The 16,586-nt window shown below is 34.1% G+C and overlaps 1 protein-coding gene across 3 annotated transcripts; it reads right to left on the bottom strand.

Annotated features, from left to right (window-relative positions):
• Positions 1 to 2,645: 2,645 nt before the first annotated feature.
• LOC141697618 (E3 ubiquitin-protein ligase IPI1-like) lies at positions 2,646 to 12,686 on the bottom strand. 3 transcript variants are annotated; one of them, XM_074502102.1, is made up of 7 exons: positions 12,476 to 12,686; positions 11,149 to 11,318; positions 8,060 to 8,118; positions 4,868 to 4,893; positions 4,406 to 4,787; positions 3,327 to 3,824; positions 2,646 to 3,227 (listed from the first exon to the last, which is right to left on the bottom strand). In XM_074502102.1, exons 1-6 carry the CDS (start codon positions 12,588 to 12,590, stop codon positions 3,350 to 3,352), a joined length of 1,227 nt encoding a protein of 408 aa, XP_074358203.1. In that variant the 5' UTR covers positions 12,591 to 12,686; the 3' UTR covers positions 2,646 to 3,227; positions 3,327 to 3,349. The 3 variants fall into 3 exon arrangements, with proteins under 3 accessions (XP_074358203.1, XP_074358201.1, XP_074358204.1); XM_074502100.1 differs by having other exon boundaries at positions 2,646 to 3,824; XM_074502103.1 differs by having other exon boundaries at positions 2,646 to 3,812.
• Between the last annotated feature and the right edge of the window lie 3,900 nt (positions 12,687 to 16,586).

The raw sequence follows: 16,586 nt of genomic DNA, 5'->3' as shown, positions 1-16,586 counted from the left end.
TTTCTTATTTTCCTTCTTCTCCAAATTTCAAATCAGTATTGAATCAATAGAGTTCATGTTATTCTTCTAATAATAGTATCTCGTTTCTTTACCGACAATTTATTAAAGCGATATTCACCTCCTCGATCACTACCAGTTATAACATAATAATCATTTTTTTATTTTTCGATAACGGCTGTGTATCCCAATGTTGAAGCTAGGGATGCTGGACATAAGTTGTTCGCGATATGAATAATATGCTGATGTTACAGGCAAAAATTCGTTGAAACCATTATGTTGTCTTGTCCAGTAACAAAATTGCATGTTACATTTTTGATAAAATGGAAAAAATAGTTACATAGTCAATTAGAACACAATTATTTTGTAATTAATAAAGAATAAATGACAAATGATGGAGTATTTACAAAAAATACAACTTTCTCCCAAACATTTTTTCAAACATTTGGGATACACCCAGTATCATTCATAAAAATTCAAAGAAGTGCTTCATATTCATATTATCCTTTTTATATGTCGTGTATTCAACCCAAGAAACAAAAATGAAATAATGATAAATGAAGAATGTGATTGCCCGTATCACTAGAGTTGTTCGAATTAGATTTGGTAGAGCTGCGGGGATGAAATAACTCTTCAATATGCTCAACACTAATTGATTTAATCAAATCAACTACTTCATTAAGATCTATTAATTCTCTATCTTTGATTTCAAATTGCGATATTCCTGTGTTTGTAGGGTTTGAGTGTATTATTTCTTTCTATTTACTTCCCCGACTGTTAAAGTCTAATCAGGTTTTAGAAAAATAAAATATATTCAAGTATTAATGTATAATTGACAAAATGCTACAATAGGTAAAAAGAATAATAGTGAAGGATATTTTAGAGAATATTATTTAATTAAGGGTGTGCAATTATCATCAACCTAAAAATGATAATATTTTATGTTAAATTTGAAGTGAAATTAACATTTGTTTTCTGCAAAAACTGAAAAGATTTTTTTTTTTTATAGAAGCATGAAGCATGAAGAAACTTACCTTCTCTAATACCGACTTTTAGGCCATTAAGAATTTCATAAAACAATTTTTAAATTTTACCAAACAATTTTTTAACTAATTTTCTTTTAAAAGCTATTGTTGTTGTTTACTACCAATATAGACCTGGCAAATCGGATAACCGGATCGGTTTCGGATCGGATCTATTTCGGTTCGGTTCCAATTTCGGATTATGATATAACTGGAGGTCATTCGGATCGGATCAGATATGATTCTGTTCGGATAAAATTCGGATGAAATTCGGATAAAAATCGGACAAAATTCGGTTCGGATTAAATTCGGTTCGGATATTTCGGATCATAACTTATTTATTTTTTCATGTTTTGAGACTTAAAAAAATATCTTTTTATTAAATATAGTACTTTTAATATAATATAATGTATTTTTACATTAATTTATAATTAAATAATTAAATTATCACGAATATAAGATACATATTCGGTTCGAATATTATATGAATCGGTTTTGTTCGGTTCAAATTTATAATCGAATCTAGTATTTCGGATCATTTTCGGTTAAATTTTCGGTTCGGGTAATTTTCGGATCGGTTTAATTTGGTTTTCGGATAATTATCGGATTATATAATTCGAATCTCGGATCAGATCTCGGATTCATAGATTTCGGTTCGATTTTTCGGATACAGACCCATTTTGCCATGTCTACTACCAAACACACCCTTAATAGGATCCATCCGCATATGAATTTCTATTCAGGTTCAGTTTTCACAAAAAGAAATGCTAGTTTCACCAAATTTTTTATGCAAAATGTGTTTTCAAATGGTGATGTGTCATATATTATCTCTGTCCCTCTCACTTTTTTACAATTTTTTTCACATATTTGACACGCATTTTAAGGTAACTATAAAGTATATTTCCGTAATTTATTTTTTAAATTTTCTTTTTTTGTATAAAAATTGAAACATCATATTTTTATTTAAAAGAAAAAAAATAAAAAAAAAATTATGCAGCTACATTTAATAAGATGTGTGTTGAGCCCCTTTCTCCCAATGTAAAGAATTGAGGGGATGGAGGAAGTAATAAATAACAACATAATATAAGATTCCGTGTAAATTAATATAATCAGCTAAAAAATTAAAACATGTCATATGTTTATAACGTTTTTTATCGGGAAAGAATTTTGGCGAAGGTAGCACTCCTCTTTCACAAACCCGAAGTTGAGCAATCCATCCGTAAATCTAACAATCAATCTACTTATCCATCCAGGACGACGCAGGGCTTACATTAATCTAAATGTGCATATAGTAAATCAGACTGAACTTTTAATTCGGATATGCGATAATCCTTAGCCTGCTCTCAGTTTTTTCAATTCAAACGCAATATTTTTTCTTCACTAAATTCGATAGATCCCCCTAATTAACCTTTTTCTCCCCTTAACGTTACAAGAGAGTAAAATCTTTCTAAATTCTAGTAGTGGTCTTCCAAATAAAATGGACGAGAACGTTTCCCACTTCGCCTTCTCTTCTCCCCTTGTGGCAAGTCAGAACCAGAGTGCTAGGCACTGCTGCTGCTTGTTATATGACAAGTCTCCCAGTCTACAGGAGTACTAGATATAAAAAGAATCAATTAACAGCAATAGTTATGAATAAGAATTTTCACTTTTACTACTTCAGAATCAATAAAGCAGAATATATTTACCCCAAGACAATTTTGTAGGTTGACACTATAACTTGAAGGGAACCAAGAGAAGCAAAAAACTTCTTCAATATGTTCCCAAGTTTTTTTTGGTTAAGGATGAGAGAAAATTTTGAAAAAAAAATGACAAAGGGAAATATTTTGAAAATATATGTGAGCTTCCCTCAATCACTCCATTTTTGGTAAGAAACTTTTATGAAAAGTTTTCTCTCCCAATCTTTTTTATTTTCTCCTAAAAAACTTGGGAGCACAATTAAGAAAGAACTTTTTTAAGTCTCTTTCATTCTCTCTCCGGATTCTAGCTCGGGATGTGACAATGTTGGTGCAGAGTCTGAAACTTCAGGTCCTTTAAATAAAATATATACATGATGTGAATCAAAGGCCAAAACATGAATTACTTTTGTTTGCCTTTCACCAAATCACCTTATTTCTTGAAAGACAGAAACCAGCAATAGCCATATTCCACATCCCGGGATGGCAGCCAAGATGATCGTTTCTAGGGGCCACAAACAGACACAGTGTCTGCCTAACAGACAGCAAACATCAAAACACACCATTACTTCGAGACATACAAATTGTCAAGTTTAAAGTCATAGCAATGATAGTTTCAATCAACAGAACCAACCATTTCAGAACAAGTTTATCAGTCTATGACCGGTGTTGAGATTGCATTCTCTCAGATCCATGCATTTGACGGAAGCTGGCAGGCCTGATATCAGTATCAGGGGCACTTGGAAGCTGATGGGTTGGCCCCCATATAGGATCTCTCTCAGCTTGACTTGATGGAAAGGAGAAAAACTGATCTCTTTCCCAGGAATGGAAACGATTTGGCAACAAATTTTCTGCTTCTGCAAAATTTCTACCTGCTGATGAGCTTGGCGGGAAGTAGAAGCCGCTGGCCTGCTCAGATGACGACGCAACTGGTTCACCTTGAGCCATGTTCCTGTGACCGTTGGATCTTCGCGTGGTGGGTATGACCGGTGTATGCAAGCCTTGTGAATTACCAGGAAGAAGCTGGAAATATGCCTGAAGAGCTTGTACACGCTCCCTGCCACGAGCAGCACTGCCTGGGTATGGAGGAAACGTTGAGGCCGCAATTGAGCTTCCAGCCCTAGCATTAGAACTATAAAATCACATGAAAGCTTAACATCCAAGATGGAAAGGGGAATATCAATTTAAAAATATGCACATGCTTGAGGGATCTTATGAAACAATTCAACAGTTCTTCAGCGATACTAAATTTCAGTATCTGACACTTTACATACGGATTAATTTAATATTATCATGCCCATAATATATAACAGATAAAAAATATCATTTTATTTCTAAAGTTATATTTTATACTCTACAAATAACTGCTCGTTTATTTTTGCATTCGGCTCACTTCGATTAGCACAGGGACTCGAGTAAATTGCCAGAATGAAGCGCAATTCATATGACTGCTCATTAATTGTTTGTTTGGCTCATTTCAATTGGCACAGGGACTCAAAAGTACATTGCCAGAATGAAGCTCGTAAGCAATAGAAACTGCCCTTTAATTTAATGCAAAGCACGGATCGGATGCATAGGTGGTAGTTGTAATTAACTATTTTCAAAAAACATTATCAACAACATTTGTTTTGCCAATTCCTCATACAGAACATAAGGAACAATTAAGGAAATCAGGTACACATGATGCAACTATATAGGGTTGTTTAGGCTTACCCATGGACAACAGCAAATGGATAGCCAAAAGATCCTGATCTGGGATTATCAAAATTGTTCCTGGCTACCCTTTCGGTTATTGATGGTAATGAGGGCTGATCAGGAGCAGGAATGCGGCTGCTTGCTGTAGGGAAGAGAGATGCGTGCTGTTCCCAACTGTGATGATGGACATCCATAGAGGGAAAAGCATAAGAGGTGGGTATCTCACTTGAAGCTGATCGGCTGGTCCAGTGACTGCTGAAAGCAGCGCCATCAGAAACACTTCCACTGGAATTTGAAGAGGGAAATGGGCCAAAGTAGGCAACATAGGGGCAATGATGAGAACCAGTTGATACAGGTGTATGTTCGGCAATTACAGCATGTTGTCCGAGGAGATCATGATCTGACAAAAAAAAGCAAGAGGCTTATAATTATTAAAGGTCACAGAGAGTATTATAAATCATGCAAAGAAACACAACTTACATGCGACTGGCGAGAGTTCACCTTCACTGCAATATAGAAAGCATAATGTCAGCAATATATATATAAAATGAACAATGAATATTTTGGTCAAAAGTTAAATTACCCAATTGAAACAGGAAACAAAAGGGCTAGCGGCTAGCTCAGGCAACCGACTTGTTCGAAATTTAAACTAGTTATAATAGTAATGATGTGACAGGCACACTGTGTGCAGCTAAAAAATATTGATTCTATACAGGACAATCTAAAACAAGATGGTAGTTAAAAAATTGCACATAATAAACAAAGTGGATGTTGAGCAAGATAGAAACTGTGTGTATAACTCAACAATACCGGTTTGGATAACTCAACATAGAACAAAGGACTTTGAAAAAATCTATATTCCACTAGAATCAGTACAAATTGTTTATTGGGCATATACATGATGATTTTGGTTGCTACAGTGAAGAAGACATCAACAGTGATCCGTATGAAGTTCATTAACATGTTCAGGCAACGGAAGAAAAAGTTGGAGTCATTCGAAGCAGTTATCAGGATCAGTGCGAAGACCATTGTTATCACGAAGACGACTAGTCACCGACTAGTCGACGCGAAGGTACTCAGGCGCCAAGAGTCTCGAAGCCCGACTTGTCATCGACTAGTTGACGTGAAGGTCGTCCAAGAGTCTCGTAGTCTGACTTGGGCCCTTCATAACCATAATTGTGGTGTACCATGCTATTTTTGAACTTATTATTCAATTAATTTTGATTTAAATATAAACTAACATGGTCAGTTATATTATATATTAAATCTAGTAATTATATGTATAATGAACACTTTGTCGACTTTTACGACTAGTCGGGCGACTTGTCGACTAGTCTTCACGAAGGTACTCGAGCGTCAAGGGTCGACTTGGCGCCGTGATAACCTTGGCGAAGACCTCAAGTATTCTACGTAAAATTGTTTGTATCTGGTAGAAGACTTAACAATGGTTTGTACGGGTATAATACGAAGTTCTGAGAGCAGAACTAGTCATCTGTGAACCAGACCCTTGCACTAGACGTCACTGATCCGTGAAAGAAATTGGAGTATTATTTTTAGAAATACTGTTAAGTGGTTTTTGTACTCGAGAGATTGAAAATATTTTCAAGCACGAAGACCCTGAGATTAGAAGACTTGAATATACAGAGGACTACAGCTAAAAGATTACGGGAATTATTTGAAGGCTTGATTGTTTATTTCAAGAAAAAATAAATAATTGTCAAGTGATAAAATCAATTGCCAAATTGCCACACATGGTGGATCCCACAGGTTGGTGTAATTTGAGTTAACTCAATTTTGCAAATGGAGAAATGATTTGATTGTCAAATACAAAAGGAAGTAGTAATTCTCTCAAGTGGGACCTACAAGAAAATCAATTTTAATTTATTTGCATGTGGCTGGCTTCTTTTTATTTGTTTATTTATTCGGTTGTCTACTACCGAGCTTTGCCAATAGAAAGAATAACAAATGAAATCAAATGTTCACATGGTGGAGCCCGCGAGTAGATAAATTGATTTGGTCAAGTAAATGGAATTCTAAGGCAAAATGAATACTAGGATGCTTGTAATCGCCACTTAGCATATATAAATCAAGGGAGAATCATTTCTCTAGCCTAGCCGTCTCAAGTTAAGAGTGTTTTGGAAAAGAAATGTAGTCCCATGTGACTGTGGGCCCCTAGTGAGACTTCCAAGGCATTCCAAGGAGTCAAGGCTACAAATTAGATCTCCTAGCTTGCCAAGGATGCGCAAGTGAGCTGCTACATGATTCTAGTCGCAAGTTAAAATGGTTTTGGAAAGGAAGTATGCTCCCATATGACTATGGTCCACAAAGTTCATTCCCAAGAGCCCCAAGAAAGCATAAACTCGCCACTTGCTTTCCTATAGGCATGGGAGTCGCAAGTTAGAAAAGAAACAAGTATCAAGGCCTTCTTTGATCCTACTAGTTGCAACTAACCTGTCCTCGCAGCCAAAGTCACAACTTAGAGTACAAGGAGTCAAGAAGAGATCGCAACTTTGTAGCTTGTTCAAGGAATCTATCTTCCAAGCTCTCTGGGCGCAAGTAAGGAGTTGGATAAAATTCTAAGTGCTTTGAATTCCTTCTAGTCGCCACCTAGAGCTTGGGAATTGTGTCTAAGTACTCATTATTTATAGCTTCTTTCTGTGTATTGATTATCATTTGTTAAGAGTTATAGATTTTTAGAGTGACAAAAAGAACCCTAGAGTGATAGCATATTGCATTAGTTCTTTTTATACTTGTTACTTCGAATCATTTGTATCTGGAGTTGTAAGCAAATCCTCTTGGTATTTATACTTTGAATAAAAGCATATTTACCCAGAAATCTTTGTGTTTGTTTATTTAGTTCTGAGTTTTTATTTTCTGCTGCATTATTTATCAAAAAATGAAGAACACAAATTCACCTCATCTGTATGTACCTTTTGGACCTAACAGTGGAGCATTGCAGTATGCATGGATGGTAACATGAAGTTTATTTCAAACTTAAAAAAAGAAAAATAGAGAAGCAGACAAAGAAAAAGAAGTAGGGAGTTCTGGATTTCCTTATTCAAATTAATAAGAATTCAGTGCATGTATAATAAATTTAGGAACTTGAAAAATAAACTACTACTTTTACTATATAAGCTCCACCTATAATTTTTCCACCTATAATTTTTCGGGCATTTTAATTACAAAACTACCCATGATTTCTCAATAATGAAGTTCACTGATTTTGTTTTTTTTACTATGGATAGTTGTGTCATTTACAGGTCAATTGGAGTTTTTATAACAAACCATGAAATAAGTAGCTTGTCTCCCGTTAAATGCAAGCTTACAAATGTAGGGGGCTTTGTCTATTTTTCGTCCAGTGTTTTTTAGAACAGTGTCAACAAGTAGTGTTCTTACCTACCGCTGTTATATATTTTGCATGGTTTATATTATAATATGCCCAAGTGAAGTGTTAGTTGAATCCTAACTATGTCTATTAATTATTAATTTGTCAGACAATGGGCGACTTATATCACATTTGTACGTATACCTGCTCCTGTGTGGAGTGACTTTTTTTGAGCTAAATAGGCAGTTTCTGTAATGTGCAGAAACCAAATACAGTTATTAGCTGTTGCAGGTGCAGGGTAGAAAGGACTCTGGGGCAAACGAAAATATCAGATGAAGTTTACTTACTCGAAGGATGATGGAAGTCGCGTTAATCCACTGAAGGGACACCAGTGAACTCCAAATGACTGCAAATAATAGCAACAAAAAGAATAGAGTGGGTATTGTGATTTCAAGAAAAAAACTGTTTGTGATTCTGAAAGCAAAAATAAACACTAAGCAACTAAACTGTTTGTGATTCTGAAAGCAAAAATAAACTCTAAGCAACTATTTACTTGTCAAAAACTTGGTATCAGGCTTGCTGCAGGAATGCATTCAAAATCAAAGATTTAGCAGGTGCATTTATACAAACATCAAAATATAAGAGAAAATGCCAGGTAATATGGACATCATGAACAGCAATCAAATGCAAACAAATTAATATTCAACCAGCAGCTAACAGGCACAGCTTAACTGCTCCTTAGGGTTTCCACGATCCGCCAAGACTATCAAACAAAATTTTTCGAAAAAATTATGTAACACATGTCTAGGGATGAACAAGGTTAACCAAATTATAACAGTTAACATGAAATATTACTTAAAGTGCTAGGTGAAATGGACTGAAAGACTCATTTCTAGTCGGAAACAGCTAGACTGCTAGTAAGAAGGCTTCTATCTTGTGATGACGTATTACATTTTGGTGAAGATTACCCCGTTGTCTTTACTGAGGGCTCCTTGGCTTTCTTTTAGTCATGGATATCATGTTGACAACATGTCATCCTGTCACCCATATGCAGCAAATCGTCTAATCTACTAATCCCGCGGTCCCATCCAATTGTTTACATATGGATTAGGCCCGGAGGTTAAGAAAAGAGTGAATAATGGGTTAAGTGGTGGGATCAATCAATATTTCACAGATAAAAGATTATTTATCTGGGAAGGTGGGGGATGTAGTGGGTGTGATTGTTTTTTATATCATTAGAAACTTACTACTTTTAAAAACTATTAGAAATGTAAAGAAATGAGAGGGAAATCCAAAAATGGAAAATGTAAAAAATTCATTGCGACGGAGGGAGTAAAATTTAGATCAGACCCAAAAAGACCGACTTCTTTTGTTATAAACGAGAAGGCAAATATATAGGTCTCGCATCCTCAAAAAGGCATGTAGTAACATTTCTCTCCTATACTATCTTATCATGCTTGGATAATAAAGAAGAACAAATTTCTGATCAGATGCAGTACACATTTACTTTATATTATTCTTCAGAAATATGTAGTTATTTTCGGAAAAAAGGTATGTAATTTTGTATATAATTTTTGGAGATAAGTTACTTATTTACGAGTAATAGGATATTCCAAAGCTGGATGTGCCTCCCGTTAGGCTAGCCATTAGTAAAAGTTGAGCCTTAATTTCTTATCCTAACTCTTTGGCATCTAATTTTTGTAAGCAAGCAAGAAGTAACCTGAGTCTTCATATTGTTATCATTAATTGTTTTCCTTTCAAGTCCTCACTTTATTAATTTACTATATTGGTGACAAGCAGACATATTTGTTTTATTAATCAAAGAGTACTATGCATTCATATTAAGGTTATATATAACATCTCAGTATATCACAGCAATTATGCATAGAACTTGACAACTCAGTTTTTTTGTAAAGCTACTGATTTGAAATGTGACATTCCGTGTACTGAGATATTTAATGGGTATAAATAAGCATATATATTAATTCAAGATTTTGTAATTAAGAGTAAGTTAGGTAATTAAGTACGCCAGTAATCAAAAATTCAAGTTACACAGTATGATTACCAACTTGAGTACATTATGTAATTGATTATTTTATCAAGCAATTATCAGATATGGGCAAGTTGGAGGTAAACTAATCAAGTAACCACAAACCAGTGAAATCATATGTATTAAGATTTGATTTGTGAACCGGCCTAAAAAAGTAGGGTTGTTATTTTTTAGTTTATTATCTCTTCCTGACTTGCAATTTGAGCCAATGAGATGCTTCTGTGTAAATACGGATGATGATACAAACTTTTGTGCTATGCCCTCCTCTTTTGTCCCATCCTCTTTCTCACTGTTTCTATTGAAATCTTATACAAGTTGTTTGGACTAATGTTTAAAATTATATATTCTTAATATATAGACTGGGTAAGAGTGTAAAACACAGCCAATTAAATTTTAATTCTAATCTTTACAAACATTAAAATATCTCTAGTTAGTTCAAGAAAAGATAGCCTTAATTGGACAGCTAATCCCCATTCATTCCTCAACTGGTCCCAATCAACGACCTTCCGTTCTAGCAAAGTCAAATCTTTTGGTTGCTCAAAACTTTCCAAGACCTGATGAAAACTAACTTGGTGGCCCAGGTACGATATATATCTCTAATTTCTAACTTATTTATTTTCCTTTTTAAATTTCTCTGCATCTACAAACCTTGAAAAAAAAAGAACCATATATTCATATTTCACAACCACATAACACCTCGAGTAAACCAGTGATAGAAACAAACATCGGATTTAAACCTTCAAAATCAGTCTAATGGTTTGCTCTTTTCATTCTTTAATAGGCAAGTACCCCTCCCTGGTCTCAATTAACGACCTTTCGTTCTAGCAAAGTCAAATCTTTTAGTTGCTTAAATCTTTGCAAGATCTGATGAAAATAAATTTGGTGGCCAGACATGATATCTATCCCTAATTTCTAATTTATTTATTTTCCTTTTTTAATTTCTCCGCATCTACAAACCTAAAAAAACATATCCCACAACTACATAAAATCTTGTATTAATCAGTGATAGAAACAAACATCGAATTTAGACCTTCAAAATCAGTCTATTGGTTTCCTCTTTTTATTCTTTAATATGCACATACCCCCCCCCCCCACACCACCACAGACACGAAAATGTATTAGGTACAAAACCCCACAGGCCACGCCACTGTCTAATCAAACTTAAAGTATACAAACATGGGTTTCAACTGTATACAACGACCTCTTACATGTGTGTGTGGTATACAGGGTCTTTAATGCACTAAGTTGTTTACTAAGAAAATGAAACAAAACTGGATTCTTCCATTAACAATAGAAAAGCACAATAGTGCTTGAGAATTGAGATACGAGCCAAGAAAAAATTGCAAAAACAATGATCATGTAAATTGCCCTCTAAGATTTTCTCACCATTTCTGAGTGGTTTAAATCATAAAGATCCTCGTCATGAGCCCAGTCATCCATATTAAATTCTGCATATGGTCGGGAACCAGTTGAATAAAGCCATTGACCTTTTTCAATTTTCCGACAGTTCGGACATTGCATAGCTCCCTTTACATTAAATGCTGAGCCAATGCAATCTGCAGATAACCAAGAAATACGAATTATTCATCACCAAAATTATTCAGCAAGAGGGCATCTAGTATACATAATTTAAGAGGTCAAGGCATAAGATCTTGTAGTCCCAGCAAAACCAAAAATATATAGTGTTCTGGATATTTATATAATAGTGCTCTGCTAGAAAGCAGGATTCTTCACTTACCCGCCGCTCCGCCCAAAATTGAGAGAAGGTAGTGTAGATACTTAAATAGTTAATCATTTAACTATGTTAAAATGCATTCATTGTGTTATCAAGTTATAATGATATATATTATCAAGGAAAATGAACTTTATTAGTTAACTAATTAGTTTAATTTATATGAAACTCTTAACCTATATATTTTTAATATATTAAATTAATATTTTCCGAATTCCCCGCACGCAAATCCCAATACATTTAGAATTTCCGAATTCCCATATCCCCGTACTATGCACCCAAGCACAAGCACCCGCACCTTTGCTTCCTAGGCTCCACTTGGTTGGGGGAATGGAATGTGGAAAATTGTGAATAAAATATGGAGGTAGGAGGGAATAGTAAAAATTTAGGGATTGCAAACATTCGATAATGAGATTTGTGATTTAAAACATTTCTTTCTTCTTCTTTTCTTGAAATGGAATTGCTACTTTTTTATTGTTACTGATAGAAAAAATGAGTAGGAAGGACAATAGAATTTTGTGCTGAAGTTAGTGGAATTTAGCACAAGTTGAACTTGCTAGTAATAGAATGGAGAAAGTACAATATTTATGAATGTTTACACATTCAAGGAATACTCCTCTACAACAAAAGACTTGAAGGAGACCAAGTTCTGAGATGATGTGTTCAATATGAGAGTTATGAATTGGCCGTAATGATAATGTGGTCGTCCATGTAAACAAACACATACATATATATAGGGATGAAATAATCATGTGAGAAAGAAAGTCATAGTAGCATATAATATAAGAGGACTTGTGAACACTGGATGGCAATTGACTGACACAACTAAGGAAATAATCCCTAATCTCAAAACCGTTGTAATGAAGCATTTGTAAACATAAACTCCAAACAATACATAATTAAAGAAGAAGGGGGGGGGGGTATGGAATTGAAATAGATATGAATTTTAAATTAAGAAGAAGAAACAAACTAAAAAAGTACCAAGATGAAAAACATGAGAGCAATGAAGCTTGGCCCAAGAGCGATGTCCGTCATCGGAAACAAAATCAAGGCAAATGGAACAACAACTTTTTTCATCCTCATCTCCTATTCCCATTCGATCAATTGTAATTAATTAAATAAATTTGGAGGAACAAGTGAAAGCAGCAACTGAATTGATGGGGTGTGTGTATATCTGTTGTGTTGGTTTTATAAAATGAAAACGTGGTAGACGCGGCTAACGAGGGGTGTATACCGATTGGCCAAACCGACCGATCCAAACCGAACCGACCCTATTTCGGCCGAATTAAACCGATTTTTTTCAACTCGATATATAGTTGGGTTGAAAAAATGTCAACCCGATATAATTGGGTTGGATATGATTTTCGATAATTTTAAACCAATTCAACCCAACACGATTAAAATATATATGTACATGTTAATAAGTTAATCCAAAATTATGTGGCCATTTACATAGATCCATATATCTCTAACTCTAAATGTAACTTATAACCTCCGTGTTCATAGTTCATTTCGTAACAACAATAGATGTTTGATTAGTGTTATATTTTTTGCATTTATGATTCATTCCAATATTTAAAGCGTAAACAATATTATTAGTACTTTTGATGTCGAAAATTAGATGCTTAAGACTATTCAATATGGAGGATTGTAATATTTTTTTGAACTATTTTCAAGTGTTTTAAACTTTGAAACCTTATGTTTTATTATAATTTTTTATATTAATTTTGTATATTTAATAAACCGATCCAAACCGAAGTATACAAATTGGTTTGGGTTACAAATTTAAACGGTTTGGGTTGAATTGAAATTTTGAAAACCCGAATTAATTGGGTTGGGTTGCTAAATTCTCCCAACCCGCCCAACACGATCCGTGTACACCCCTACGGCCAACACAACAGAAGGGAAGCCTAGTTTAACACCCCCAAATGATTTTTTTCTGTCCGATTAATCGTTTCGCTTTTCTTATTTTATACATATTTTATTAGTAACAATTAGCTTGAAAATTTTTAAGATAAAAATATCTAAATTTAAAACAAAATTTGCCAAAAATACCAGATTTGAGGTATATAATTGCAAAAATACAATCTTAACTGTTGTATTGCATATTTACTGTTTTTTAAAAAACCGTTGCATTTAATTTACTTTATTACGTTACAACCACCCACTTTACTCCTCTCCCACCTTCTTGTCTTTCCACCTGTCTTCAGTTTTTTCTTCAGTTTTTCACCATTTTATCTATACTTCTTCTTTATCATACTCAAATCTTCATCGTTAACCATTAAGGTGATTTACGTTTTCAAATCAAAGTGTTATGTGCTACTTACTACTTGATTAAACCCTAACTTTATTTTTGATAATTATGTTTTTCGATTGCAGATCTGTTTCTATAACAACCCAAATCTGGGGTCAAGATTTGGTGTCACGAAACAATCTTTACATAAAATGAAATAATATTCAATTAACCCCTTGAATCCGGATCGTTTACAGGTTATGGTATGAAACAAGAATTTAACCGTCTACAATTCACAACAACTACAATACGAGTGCAAATACCTTTACACAAATGCTCTTGTCTTATTCTTCTAACATCTTCGATCTCTCGCAGCGGAGATTTCCCTATCTTCTGTTGTCTATCAAAAGTTATTCACTTTTATCATTATCTGCTTCTGGAAGAAATAAGAATTTCAAAGCAAGAGTGAGCCAAAAATGTCCAGCAAGTATATAATTTGAGTTTCAAATATTAATATCAAAGGAATTTTCCGGAGAAAAGCTTTAAACAATTTTAAATTATTCTATTTATTTGAGTGAGTTGAGCGAATAAACGTTGGCTGTCATCAACCTTTGATTATAAATCCAAAAGTGGCAAGTGATTCCCAGATTCATCTCCTGAATCAGGGTTTTGTCCGGTTTTGAAATTATAAAACCTTTCGACAGAGAATGTCGTTAATGGCGATCAACAACAAATTAGACTGGGCACTGGTTCGCACCTATATCCTGCTGATCAGTCAGGATACAGTGCAGATCTATACCTACCTATATAGATCCAGTTGGATATCCAGGCTCTACGGCCCATCTCAAGGCACCGGTTATGTCTGGTCCTTAGGATTAAGTAAAACTTAATCTCACACATCATTATTATCCAGCCCATGGAGTATTTTGATGTCAAATCATTTTGAATTCAAAACATCCCTGGCAAATAACCCGAAAGAATGGGTATTTGCTCAAGAGAGCAATCGAATTATAGGAACAATAATGAAGGGAACATGCATAATAAGAATAATTACAGCGAAATGTAAAATATTTAACTATTCTGAACTTAGAATAGGATCGAAGAAATATTTGTAGTATTTTAAAAGAAAAATCAGGAATACTTGCCTCAATAAGCTTTAATCGCTATTACTAGTTGACTTTGATTCGACTTGATCGTTCGGCTTTATCGTTAAACTACTATTCCTTTTTGGATACGATTCCAACACTCAGGCCCTTCGATTAGAACTTCGTTGATCCCAACGTCTAATCACTAGATCATTCCTAGTCCGATGTGTTGGATTTTAATCGCAGCGGAGGCATGGTAAAACACTTTTACACATATAAAATCCAAATAAAAGCATATAAATCGTATTTAAAACATATGAATCGATTACTAACCTTTAATAGCGATCCAAAAGCAACGATCGGAGATCCTTAGCAGCTGCTCCTCAAACGTGAAGCACTCCACTGGTATCCACCAAGAAAACGACGTTAAGGAGGAGGAGGAGGTGGAGAGAATTAGGTTTTCTAAAAACTTTTGGGTTAGGGTTAGAATAAAAATAGGGTTTATAATAGTATATTTATAGGCAAAATTTTCCCATAAAATATTATTATTATTAACCCATTTATTATTCTCGTTAATAATTAAAACACCTTTTAATTATTAATCCTTTTTCTAAACACTTTAGAAATAATTCTCTCTCTTGATTTAATTTCCAAAAATTAAATTATTAATTAATAATATTAAGAACTTTTCTTAATTAATTTATAATCAATTAAATCTCATTTAATCAATTATTAAATTTGCCAATTAATTATTTATTTCATAAATAAATAATTATCAGCCATTATTAATTAATTTCTCCACCATTAAATCATTCTCTTTTTATGGTGTGACCCTGTAGGTTCAATATTAAGTCGGTAGTAGAAATAAATAATAATAAAACTATTTTATCATTATTTATATAAATTCTCTAATTTATTGAATATGATTAATTAATTAATCATATTTATTCTACATCGTGAGGGATACTTCTCAGCATATCGCGACTATCCGGATAACACGAATTCACTGCTTAGAATACCAAGAACCTATTCAGTGAATAGTTACCGTACAATAAACTCCTTCTACCCTACAATGTCTTGATTAAATACAAGGCATGGATCTCGTGTCAAGCCTATCTAATTTAATCACTTGCTTACCATTTACTATGCTTAGTTCTATGCAAATTAGAAACTCCTTTCTAATTTCATTCACTCTGGCCAGAGATTCCTGAACTAGCATAAGTGGATCAGCCTTGAACATTCGCTTCCTTCACTGGAAGGGGTAGATCCTTTATTGATCATACACTAACTTCGTGTACAAATTCCTATACCCAGTAGAGCCCTAATAATTGTCCTTGGAGACTAAGAACTAAACCAAAGCATAGTTCAGTGTACACAAGATGACTATGATGACCTCAAGTCTAAGGATACTTGTACAACTATCACTATGTGAACAACTGCTGACACGTGAGTGAACTCCATCAGTTGTTCAGCTGTACGAGTCATGTTCAGTGAACTTATTCTATAATAAGCACCTACATACTAGCTATAGTGTCACCACACAAATATCTATGAGAACAGACATCCTTCAAAATGAAGCAAGCATAGTATGTACCGATCTTTGCGGATTATTAATTACCAGTTAGTAATCCTATGACCAGGAACTATTTAAGTTTAGAGTTATCATCTTTTAGGTCTCACTATTATGATCTCATCATAATCAATAAAAGCTTTACTCTAAATTATGGTATATCTTATTTAAACACTTAAATAGATAGAGCCCGTAATAAAAACA

This window comes from Apium graveolens, chromosome 11, assembly GCF_009905375.1.
Source record: "Apium graveolens cultivar Ventura chromosome 11, ASM990537v1, whole genome shotgun sequence".
NCBI classification, from domain to species: Eukaryota; Viridiplantae; Streptophyta; class Magnoliopsida; order Apiales; family Apiaceae; genus Apium; species Apium graveolens.
Note: the sequence above shows the minus strand (reverse complement) of the source record. Positions and strands in the feature narration are given on the sequence as shown.